The sequence below is a fragment of the Podarcis muralis genome, chromosome 17, assembly GCF_964188315.1.
Source record: "Podarcis muralis chromosome 17, rPodMur119.hap1.1, whole genome shotgun sequence".
Taxonomy (NCBI): Eukaryota; Metazoa; Chordata; class Lepidosauria; order Squamata; family Lacertidae; genus Podarcis; species Podarcis muralis.
The window spans coordinates 23,588,677-23,600,481 of record NC_135671.1 but is presented as its reverse complement, the minus strand read 5'-3'; the positions used below and the strand labels follow the sequence as shown (position 1 = coordinate 23,600,481).

The window sequence follows — 11,805 nt, the reverse complement described above, 5'->3', positions numbered from 1 at the left end:
GGAAAATGCAGAGTGCAAATTAAATGGAGAAGGCTTATGCCCCTACAAAGTGTGCCTGTGGGCTCTGTTCAGAAGCTTAATGCAGAAAAGGGTTGGAAGCAGAGACGGTGAGCATAAACCTGGATCCCCTTTGACACATTCACTGGCTCATGTGCTTCTGGCTTGCACTCTTTATAAAGATTTGGGGATTGAGGTTATTACCCCTCTATTATTGTCCATGCCAAGTCGCTCAACCATTGCTACTGTGTCCTTTCTTTTAGCAGATCAATATGATCAGATGACAGCAAAAATTGCAATGTTCTTAGCGGGGGCAATTAGAATAAGATCTACTATTTGATTATTGATGTAAACCCCCAAAATGTATTTTCTATAGTTAAGTTTTTACCTGTTTCTTCAGTACATTTTATTGCATTGCATTGCATTGCTGTGGCTAGTAAAGGTGAAGGTAAAGGGACCCCTGACCATTAGGTCCAGTCATGACCGACTCTGGGGTTGCGGCACTCATCTCGCTTTATTGGCCGAGAGAGCCAGCGTACAGCTTCCGGGTCATGTGGCCAGCATGACTAAGCCGCTTCTGGCGAACCAGAGCTGCACACGGAAATGCCGATTACCTTCCCGCCGGAGTGGTACCTATTTATCTACTTGCACTTTGACGTGCTTTCGAACTGCTAGGTTGGCAGGAGCAGGGACTGAGCAACAGGAGCTCACCCCATCACGGGGATTCGAACCGCCGACCTTCTGATCAGCAAGTCCTAGGCTCTGTGGTTTAACCCACAGTGCCACCCGCGTCCCACGCTGTGGCTACTGCTGTGGCTAGTAACTGATGCAAATAAAGATGCTTCTGATTCATTCACTGGTCATGTGAATTGGACTGTTGTTTGGGACCAGAGAGTGTACTAGTCTAAAATGCCATATATATAAAATCGGTGACCTGTTCTTTGTTGTGGTGATGGTTCTGTTCTGGTTTGAGCTCAAACAAAATCTTTTAATTGATGACTGAGCTTCTCATCTATTTGTGGGGCAGGGAGCAAAGTAAGCATTTGATTCAGATTTAGTTTAACTCTGACACTTTGGTTTCGGTCAGCCTACATGCTAAATAGGAAAGTACTTATGCTTTTCTTCCCTGGAATTTTTCAGCAGAGGGGAGTTGAAGTAATTTCCTTGTTTCTGGTACTCATCTGGGAGAGAAAATGGGCAGTGGCAGCAGTGGTTAGAAGAAAGGGAAATGGTGTTCTCTCCATGTTTCTTTAGCACTTGTCAGAACGAAAAGCTAGTAGAGCAAGCTGAGTACTTCTGTGTAAATCAGAGATTTGAATAACCTTTTTTAAAAAATGAAACAGATTTACAAAATATTTGCTTTTGTGATGCAGCAAAGAAAATCTCATTCAAGCTGTGGAAGATGACATCCAGCAGGAAAAGCAGGCAGCGGAAAACATAGTCAAAAATATGTCTGAAGAGGATCAAGCTAAATACATGGAGATGAAAGTGGCAAATGAAAAGCTCTTGCAGGTGACGCTTTCATGTCTGAACTACATCTTGATGAGCCACAGCACAATCAATAAAGCGTTGATAAATGAAAAAGAACTCCTGTAGCGGAAATCCAAAAGCTGAAATCCTTTTATGTAGGATAGCATGATCTTGACTAAGCTGTCAACTCCCCATATTTTTTGGAGGGGTCCATTTTCTATGCACGTAGCCTCTGGTAGCTTTTATTAACCAAATACGCCAGTCCTGCTTTCCAAACACAGTGTGTTCCTAGGAAATTGTTCGTTAGGCGAGCTTTCGCTTAATGAGCTGGTGATTTCCAGTATTTCCTATATGAACATTTCTGTTCCATGATTTGTCCTTTCTCCCTCCCTCCCTCTTCCACTGCCTCCCACAGTTTGACCAAACTGGCAGTGGAAGACAGGAGTGCCTGGCATGCTCTGGTCCAGGGGGTCACGAAGAGTCGGACACGACTCATCGACTAAACGACTCCCTCCTTGGTTTCTGCCTGAAACTACTGCAGTCAATCAGCCAAACAAAAGAAAAACCGAATTCTCTGATCCTTCCTACTCCCTCATTTGTCTGATCTTTTCTGCTCCTTGATGTGCCCTATCTCTGTCCCTCACTCCATGGTTTCTGCCCAAAATGCTGCCACCGCCAAGATAAACACAAGGAACTAGACAAACTCCAGCTGTTAGGATATCTGAACCGGTCTTTCATTTAGCAAAGGTTGGGTATAACTAATTGTGATCAGGTAACAGATTTCGGGTAATGAACATTCCAGTAGCAGGACCTGCATACTAATTTATTTTACTCTTGTAGGAATTGTGTGCTTTACAGCAAGAACTGGATGCTGTGAATATAAAAGAACAGTCTCTAGAAGCTGTATGTATGACATTAAATTCTATTCAATTACAAAATGGTTGAAATTTGAGGGTGTTTTAAATTTTGTTAGTAAGAAAACAAAAGCTGGCATAAGTTGTTGGTTTTTTTGTTTTTTGTTGTTCCATTAAGAAAATATGGCCAAAATCCCATGATAGCCTATTGATTTATCTGGACACTGAATATCAATTAATGCTTGTGATAGAAACCATGGGCTTTGTTACTTAATGATTGTAGGCTCTTGATTTTTAGTTCTCTACTCAGTTTTATCCAGGATGTATAGTTTTGTTTTTATCAAGTTTTAAAGGGCATTTTATTGAATGCTATTGTTTGTATTTATATGGGTGTGGTTTTTTTGCAAACAGTATTCAGGGATATATATTTCTTTATAAACAAATCATAAATAAATTGTTACCTGGCAGGTTCAACACATGAGCACTTTTGCTTGATGTACAAAAATTCTTAACAGATCACTTACATGACTTTATTAGCAAAATATTTCATCACTTTAGTAAAGAAGTTTATCTCTTCAGGAAATAGCACACTCCCAGGTTAAACAGGAGGCTCTGCAACTGTATGAAAAGCTTCATGGCCTTGAGGAACATCGGAATCAAATGATGGCAGAGGACAAAAGTATGGGCTCTCCACAGGAGGAGAGAGAGAGATTGCTAAAACAGGTATGTAGAGTGCTAAAACAGACAGAAATGAAGAGATTTTGCAAACAAAGGGCAGTTGAAAAGTGAAAACTTGGAGGTCAAGTAAGCACCTGTCAGGGAATTGCCATCAGTTCAGGAGGGAGAGAGGAAAAGCCGGATGGATTACAGAGAGCCCTCAAAGATAGTGGAAAGCAGCTCCTCCTTGGCGGGGGAGAGTAACCACGCCTCCAGGGGAGAGGAGCTGCAGGGTTCGGAGGAGGGGAGTTGCCAGGACACCTTGCCTGGGCAAAGCGGGGAGGGGAGAGGTCCACCTTTACCCAATCCCTACTTGCGCAGTAAGGTTTCACGCAGAGAGGGGAGGCGCAGACTGGGCGTCAAGAAACTGCTGGGAAAAGTTTAAGCCCCGCCCACTCACGGATTCTGCCAGTGAATGAGTCAGCCACGGGAGAGTGGCGCTCCAGACAGATAAAGTTTATTTTGCATCAAAAGCAAGGCTTCACAGCCGAGCAGGGAGGTACTTGCCTGCTTGCTCTCGAGCAACCCCTTGGAAACCTAACAGCACCTCTGTCCACCAACTATTGTTAATGACGCTAGAAACAGAACTGACAGATGTCATTTATTATTATTAAGTGGTCTCCATTTTTAGCATAACCAAGTAATTTTTAAAAGATCTTTATTGCATTTTTTAAAATTCCAGAGAAAATAATAAATTAAACATTGCATCCAAATATACAGAAAGAAAAAGGAAAAATTTTGCAGAGACCAACCACCTTTGGTTTTCCATTGTTATTTAATGATTATATGTTTCTTTTTTTCTTTTTTTAAAGGTGAAGGAAGACAACCAAGAAATAGCAAGCATGGAGAGACAGTGAGTGCTGTTCCATATTGTTCTTTTAGACCCTGGTTCTGAATATAAATGCAATTCTCTTATCTATTTCTGCAAAGCTGCTCAACTCATATAACCAGTTTGTATAGTGCAGCTGCTTATAGGCTATATAAAGACCTTGTGTTTTTTGAATGCCTCACAAAACACTTCTAGTTACAACGTATTTTGAACTGAGATATGATCTATTTGGGATGACTTGAACTGTTACTAAAGTGCTAAAAGCAAGTAGTATGTAAAGCCAAAGATTGTATTTACTCAACCAAGTTTCCCCCCATATCTACATGTTCATCTCGTGGCAATTTACCTCATTCCAAGGGAATTTTGGCAGAAAGGAGCTTAGGCAAGGTGGAAGATTTCCAGGGTTCTTAAACATGCAGAAAACCTCTGCAGGCATAGAAGAGAAGTAGACCTCATATAGTCACCCCCTTCATGCGTTTTCTGTCCCTTCATAATGGCTAAAGATGGCTGTAATCAGGCATCCCCAAAGTCGGCCCTCCAGATGTTTTGGGACAACAATTCTCATCATCCCTGACCACTGGTCCTGTTAGCTAGGGATGATGGGAGTTGTAGTCCCAAAACATCTGGAGGGCCGAGTTTGGGGGTGCCTGGCTTTAATGACAATTGTGCATTCTTCTATTATAGCAAACAGTGAAATCCTATATATGTCTGCCCCTTTGATTTCAGTGGGACTTACTCCCAGTAGGTGAATTAGTATAGGCTTGCAATCCAAGTCATTATTATAATGCTGATTAACCAGCAGGTGGACCCATTTGTTAAGTTAAACAAGGCGAGATCGTTCCTTTGGGATAATCAAGTTTCTGTTTAAAGTTAAATACATTGAGTCAGTGCTGGAATGCTAAGAACCTAAGAGATGTTAGGGAAAGAAACTAAAAGATGTTGGAGTTTTACATTTGTTAACTTCACTCACCTTGCTATTTCCCTTCCAGAAAATGGCTGCTAAATGCTGTACTTTTTCAGTTTTCATCATTTAGTTTTTGCATGGTTTTAGGCTGACAGACATAAAAGAAAAAATCAACCAACTTAACGAAGGAATACGGCAGCTTGACATGGATTTAGAGGAGCAGCAAGGTAAAATAGACAGGACCTATTAACCTGATTTTAAAAAACATTATTAGGAGGGTATTCAACTCAGTTTTACTCAGAACAGGCCGATTGAAATGAATGGACATGAATAAGTTAGGTCTATTATTTTCAATAGGTGTACTCTAAATAAACTTTATTTCATAAAAAAATTATATACTGTTTGATAGTTTTAAAAAGCCCTGAAATCAAAATGAACAAAACAATAAAAATATTAGTCAAAGCAGTTAAAACATTCAGAAAATTTAAACCAGCAATAAACTAAAAGCACATAAACATTCTAGGTATCCAGGTAAGCTTGTCTGAACAAAAATGTTTTTAGCAGGTGTCGAAAATGGTACGATGAAGGTGTCTGTCTGATATCAATAGGCAGGGAGTTCCAAAATGTAGGTGCCATCTTGTTTAGTTTTTCTTCCATGTAGTAGATCTGATTCAGAAGTGAATTTGTGATTTCCCCATTCATTTATGATCTCTGGATTGAGGGTACTGAAGATCCGTGCACACAAAAATCTGCTGTTGGCAGGAAGGTTTCTTCGTGTTTTGAAGGACCTCAGGGGGTGAGAATAGTGAGCGAAGATAACATGATGAAGTTTTTCCTAGTCAGAGTAATGTGTACTCTGTACCAGGATAGGCCAGTTCCTTTACTAAGTCCAGTCCAAGTTCTGTGATACAAATCAGTTTTGCAAATGGAACAAGTACAGTGGTACCTCGGCTTAGGTACTTAATTCGTTCCGGAGGTCCGTACTTAACCTGGAACTGTTCTTAACCTGAAGCACCACTTTAGCTAATGGGGCCTCCTGCTGCTGCTGCGCCGCCGGAGCACGATTTCTGTTCTCATCCTGAAGCAAAGTTCTTAACCTGAAGCACTATTTCTGCGTTAGCAGAGTCTGTAACCTGAAGTGTATGTAACCCAAGGTACCACTGTATGCACATACTTCCTTATTTTGCGTAGTATTCTTTCCAAGAATGGCTGCTTACCCAGACTGGGAGAGCAGTTGTGGCCTGTTGCCATCGGCTCCGCAACCACCGGAGCAGCAGCCACCAGGTTGCTGGCTGTTAGAAAATCTCTGGGCCAGCTCCCACCTCATCACTGTCATTTGACTTTGGCCAATCCAGCTGAGCCTGTGGGGCAGGGCATGCGGGAGCAGACTAGACTGTTGCAGTCTTCACTCTGGCCTGCTACCACCCCATATATAAGCAACAGTCCAGACTTCAGCAAGAACAGCAGTATCCTGTTGGCATAGACGGGGTTAGTGTTTTCACTACAGAATGCAAGGTTTATGGATGATGATGATGATGATACCCCACCCATCTGGCTGGGCAGCTTCCAGCAAAATATGAAGACATAATACAGGACCATTTGTAGAATGTGTATATATGCTTCTCTGAGTACGTATATATTATTGAGCCCTAGTATCACATATGAGATCATGAGAAAAAATATTTGAGATGTAGACGATTGTTAATTTAGCCTGAATATATCCAAAGGGTCTTATTCCTAGTTCCTGCTAATCACTACTCTGTTAAGGAACTTAAATACAATGGTGCCTCGCAAGACGAAATTAATCCGTTCCGCGAGTCTCTTTGTCTTGCGGTTTTTTCGTCTTGCGAAGCATGGCTATTAGCGGCTTAGCGGCTATTAACGGCTTAGCGGCTATTAGCGGCTTAGCGAATATTAACGGCTTAACGGCTTTAAGAAAAAGGAAACAAACTCGCAAGACATTTTGTCTTGCGAAGCAAGCCCATAGGGAAATTCGTCCTGCGGAATGACTCAAAAAACGGAAAACCCTTTCGTCTAGCGAGTTTTTCGTCTTGCGAGGCATTCGTCTTGCGGGGCACCACTGTAGTATTGTTCTTTCTTGATTGCAAACTAGGTACTCCCATCACTGCTTGTTTTGGTCTCTCCATTTTCAAATAATAGTAACAATTTTTTCATTCTGCTTTTATCCTTTTTTCTTTGCATATTGCTTTTGCATTATTTTCTTGTATCATTTGGATGACTATAGACGGTAAGAAATAGATTGCTTTGGTGGTAGCTTAGCAAAAACAGCACTCTCCGCTTTTACATGAGTCTGTTTTGGTTTTTGTGGCAAGAGTAATAAAACAAAGAAGTAGAAATATTCTCTAGATTTTTTAAAATGAGTCCAGGAGTATATTCATGGACTCTGAGAAGTGGGCTAGACTTTTTCAGGGCACTTCTGGTAAGTTTTCCTGTATCATGAAAGGGAGAGTCAGCCAGGAACAGGCTCACAGCTGCAAGGAAGTTCAAGGAAAATCATGGTCCCTTGGGGCCAGTTGCATATGTTTATAATTTGTATATGTTAGATATGAAGGAAAGCTGAAGGGATGTCGATACAATACTGTTGGGGAGGAAAGAAGATGTTGGAATTCTTGACTCTAAATATATCTATATTTAGCTTATCCTTTCAAATTTTTTGCTTATGAAACACAAGACATCCACTGGAATAATTTATATATATTTTAAAGACTGAATTAACCCCATTAAAATACAAACAAAGTATACAAGGTACTCCCTCTATCTCAAGCACTGAATATATTTCCATACATGGATTTTGGTCAGCTCCTAAATGAACAAGATTCATTGAAACAGGTCAAAGAACAAAAGGTATAGGAATGGATTGCATGCGGTTCTAGTTGAAAGATGCTTGCACAAAGGGTATTTCCCATACCAGCTACTCACTGCAGCCCCTGTGCCTCCCTAAAGCCTCTTGGGATGTGATATGAGAGGTTGTAGTAAAAGGGAGAAATGGAAAATCAAACAGAGACAGTTTGGGCTGTGCGTTCCTCTGAGTTCAGTAGGGTTTAGCTCCAAGTAAATGAGAAGATCGCAGTCTTAAATTATTAACTGTTTAATTTTAAAATGGCATTTTTGTAGGTGAGAAGAATCTGAAATACAAGGAGTTGAAGAAAAGAGAAGAAAGCATGGACAGTAAGTAGTTTCAAATGTATGTTGACTTGCATTGTCAAAATGAAGGCATCTCTTAATGCACATTTCATTTGCATTAATAGTTTTTGGTCACCTGGCCTGATCGCTGTTCTTAATTTAGCAACCTTAGCCAAAGACATTTCCCCACATAGCCACTGGCTTTGCAGCAGTGTATAGAGCAGGCATGGCCAAACTTGCCTCCAGCTGTTTTGGGACTACAACTCCCATCATCCCTAGCTAACAGGACCAGTGGTCAGGGATGATGGGAACTGTAGTCCAAAAACAGCTAGAGGGCCAAGTTTGGCCATGCCTGGTATAGAGCAATAATTGATTGCTATTTCAGGCATTCAAATTATCAGTCAAGACATTTTTTTAAGTTCCATATGGCCTTAAGCTGCTTTTGTATAAGGATGCATCTGTAGATTTTGCTTTTGTCAGGAGACTATCTTCAGAGGAGAACTAGATAAGGAAGGCGTTTTGTGCACCTTTACAGTGCTCAGTTGACTTAAAAGCTGCCTTCAGCATGCAGGAACTCTGATGTAGATTTGGAGCTGCCATGCATGCATGAGTCAGAGCAGGGGTCGGCAAACTGTGGGCCACAAGTGGCCTACAGGGGTCGTTTAACTGGCCCACAAGCCAAGCCTCCCCTCGCTGCGCTAAACCGGTGCGGGGACTCGCTTCCGCAACACAGGAAATTGCGTCTGCGCAGACGCCAGAAATTGCAGGCATGCGCGCGATCTGACCCACACAGGGATCTCCGCTGGAGTGAACCGGCCCAGGCGAGGTAAACCTTGCCAATTCCTGAGTCAGAGCTTCCCTCTTTGGACAAATGTCCACTGCACCCACACAGCCGCCTTCTCCACATTGGAAAGTTTTGCTCCTGGAAGGATGACATACCGTATTTTTCGCTCCATAAGACGCACCTAGTTTTTGGAGGAGGAAAACAAGAAAAAAAATATTCTGAATCGCAGAAGCCAGAACAGCAAGAGGGATCTGGCTTCTGGGATGGCCTCTTGCTGTCCTGGCTTATGGGATAGCCGCACGCAGCTTCTCCCAGGCAGGGGGATGAAGGCTCCCCCTATCCGGAAGTGGCTGCACGTGGCTAAGGCAGAAGGCTCCCCTAAGAGCCGTGGTCCCTTTCAAGAGCGTGCGGAGCATGTGTGCGGCTCTTGGGGGCTTTTCCCCAAGGAGGAAGAAGGGGAAAAGCCCCCAAGAGCCACACACACGCTCCATTCGGCTCTTAAGGGGAGCGCTGAGCAGAGCCTCCCGCCTGCATTCACTCCATAAGACGCACACACATTTCCCCTTACTTTTTAGGAGGGGAAAAGTGCGTCTTATAGAGCAAAAAATACGGTATATGCACCGGAAGTAAACTGTGCATCATGTTAATGGTAGTCTTAGAGTTCTGCAGGGCTCTAATGCAGCGCTTCAGCAGTGGCACAAGAGGGGGACGGGCAGAGCGGCAGCACTGACCTTGTGGCATTGGGACCACTGCAGTTCCCCCCAGGGCACAGCAATTGGCCTCCCGGCATCAGCACTGTTTCAGCTCACTGGAGCCAGGGCAGTGACACAGATGGAGGAGGTCCAGGCTGGTAGCATTGATGTCCCACAAGGGTACTTCTTTGCAAGTGTAAAACATTTTCTGATGCATAGAAGAGAATAAGAGGGCAGCTTTTTATGTGGCTCTTCATGTGAGCTTTGACTGTCCTGTCATTGGTTGATCACCACATCGATATTAAAAGGTGAATAAAAGGCTGCAAAAACCAGCTCACATTCTAGATATTCCTTACAGATAAAATTTCTTGGTTCCATTTAAATTGCTTTAAGATGTTTGTTTATATATATTTTTAATTGCTTTTAAATTCAGAATCCTTATTGCTATAAGTCACATTTCAGGACTTTTCTGCTTTTCCTTTTATAAGCAGCAGCCTCCCTTATCTTGTTTTTCAATCTTTAGACTTTCTTGAATCTTTTGAAGAGGCAAAGAACCAGGAACTAGAACGGAAAACACAGATAGAGGCCAGTATTGTGGCAATTTTAGAGCATTCAAGCAGGGTGAGTGGCTTTGGCTCCAATCATAAGCTTGGAAGTAAGTTCCGTTGACTCTGCTGTGATTTTCATTTTACTTTTATTGATTTTTATGTAAACAAATCCAAATGAAAGCAAACTAGAACCAAAGAAAATAACAAATAACCAACTTATTTTAGGCATTTCAATGGGAACACTTACCCAAAAAGTACATCATGTCAATCCAAGAGCATTAAATCACTTACTATTTACCATCTTTGCAATGATACCAAAGGAAAAGCATAATCTTCCTCACAGGTAATCCTATTTTCAAAGGAAAAGAGGATCAGCAAGTAAAAATTATTGGGTTGGTGTGTGGAGTCTGATGGTGTTTTTCATTTTATTTGTGTAGAATTCACTAGGATTTTTCTGCTACATAAATGTGGCTAGGATAACATTTTTAATCCTTTTTTCATAAGAATACACCTTTATTCCTTACTTTAGAATAAAGATGAAGAGATACCAATCACAATTATTAGTACTTTCCAAATAATCAAATTGTTTGGTGATAATTTAATTAGTTGCTTTTATTCTCCAGAAAGCATATCAAGTTGAAGCTTACAGGGGTTGCTTGACATATAAAAAGTTTACAAGTATGGCATTAACATGTGAGAGGGGAGAGAGAGAGAGAGTAGCATACTACCTTCCTGACCCCTCTTATTCTTGGGGCCAGTGCAAAGATAACACAGACTTCCTGTTAACTGCAGTTAACAAATGAATAGTTAGCTTTGGAAATGTATGCTCCCTAACCTCATTTCAATCTTTCCCTTCTGTCTTATTTCAGACCCTGAAACCCATTAGAAATCATTGTTTCGGATCCTAGTTAAGATAATCCTGCTTAACCATAACTTTGGTTAACATTGATACCAGAACGTCACTTAACTTGGTATAGCATTGGGGGGGGGGGGAATCTGCTTCAGAATGACGAGGGGTTTGGTTCCCAAGGCTGGCTCCTGTTTTGTTTTTTGTTTTTAATCACAATTTAGGGAGAGCCATTATTGCATCTTTTTCTTCCTGCAAACCCCACCCTCCTTCACAAACAGAACCACCCTTGTTTCTTCTGCCGACACCTCGGTCTTTAATTGCACTAATAAACCTTTTATGGCAACGAGAAGAAGCAAAACATTTCATAGTTTACTTCTATCACATATGGCACTAAAACTAGGCAGATGTAGTTACTTATGCTCTTTCTAGCTTAAAGTACAGTACAAACTGCACCTAGAATCATTCCCTGTTTATATAACCTCATATGTTCTTATTTTGCCTAGTGTATCAAATTCCCCCCCCCCCCAAAGTCAGACAATTTAAGTCGATAAAACTATTATTTTAACATTATTACACCTTTGGCTACATTTCAAGAAAATGTCGTTGTAATGGCTTTTATGTGCAACTTTCATGGGTTCAGCTTTTGTCACTCAAGGCTGCTTCATGGAGGAACAAGCATTTTCACTTTTTAAATACTGCATGCCACAGTAAACACAACTTAATTTACACTGCGGCTCCTGCTTATGAAACCAGGATCTGATTGTCACATTCACAATTTGGAGTTGAGTTGCCCTGGCTTTGGAAAGCAAGGTATTCCATAGCATGTGAAGGGGAAACATTTACTGGGAGCAAAAACTATCCTCACTTGAACTTCCCCAAATTGCACCAGCCTCTCACCTTTTGTTCACCCTTGGCCCTGTTTCCCCAATTGTAGGTGAGACAATACAATGGTCTGTAAAACTACAACATTCTACTTTTTATAAATAAACTCCAAACAGCTAAAATGTTTTTCCTAA

General features: G+C 41.5%; 1 protein-coding gene across 4 annotated transcripts in view; it reads left to right on the top strand.

Annotated features, from left to right (window-relative positions):
- Nucleotides 1-11,805, top strand: part of IFT74 (intraflagellar transport 74) — a 43,750-nt gene that overhangs the window by 19,336 nt on the left and 12,609 nt on the right. For all 4 annotated transcript variants that reach the window (XM_028712173.2, XM_028712170.2, XM_028712174.2 and 1 more), the window contains exons 9-15: nucleotides 1,371-1,509; nucleotides 2,308-2,370; nucleotides 2,901-3,044; nucleotides 3,851-3,891; nucleotides 4,919-4,998; nucleotides 7,907-7,960; nucleotides 9,915-10,012. In XM_028712173.2, coding sequence (XP_028568006.1) covers nucleotides 1,371-1,509; nucleotides 2,308-2,370; nucleotides 2,901-3,044; nucleotides 3,851-3,891; nucleotides 4,919-4,998; nucleotides 7,907-7,960; nucleotides 9,915-10,012 — 619 coding nt within the window. The remainder of the gene's footprint in view (nucleotides 1-1,370; nucleotides 1,510-2,307; nucleotides 2,371-2,900; nucleotides 3,045-3,850; nucleotides 3,892-4,918; nucleotides 4,999-7,906; nucleotides 7,961-9,914; nucleotides 10,013-11,805) is intronic.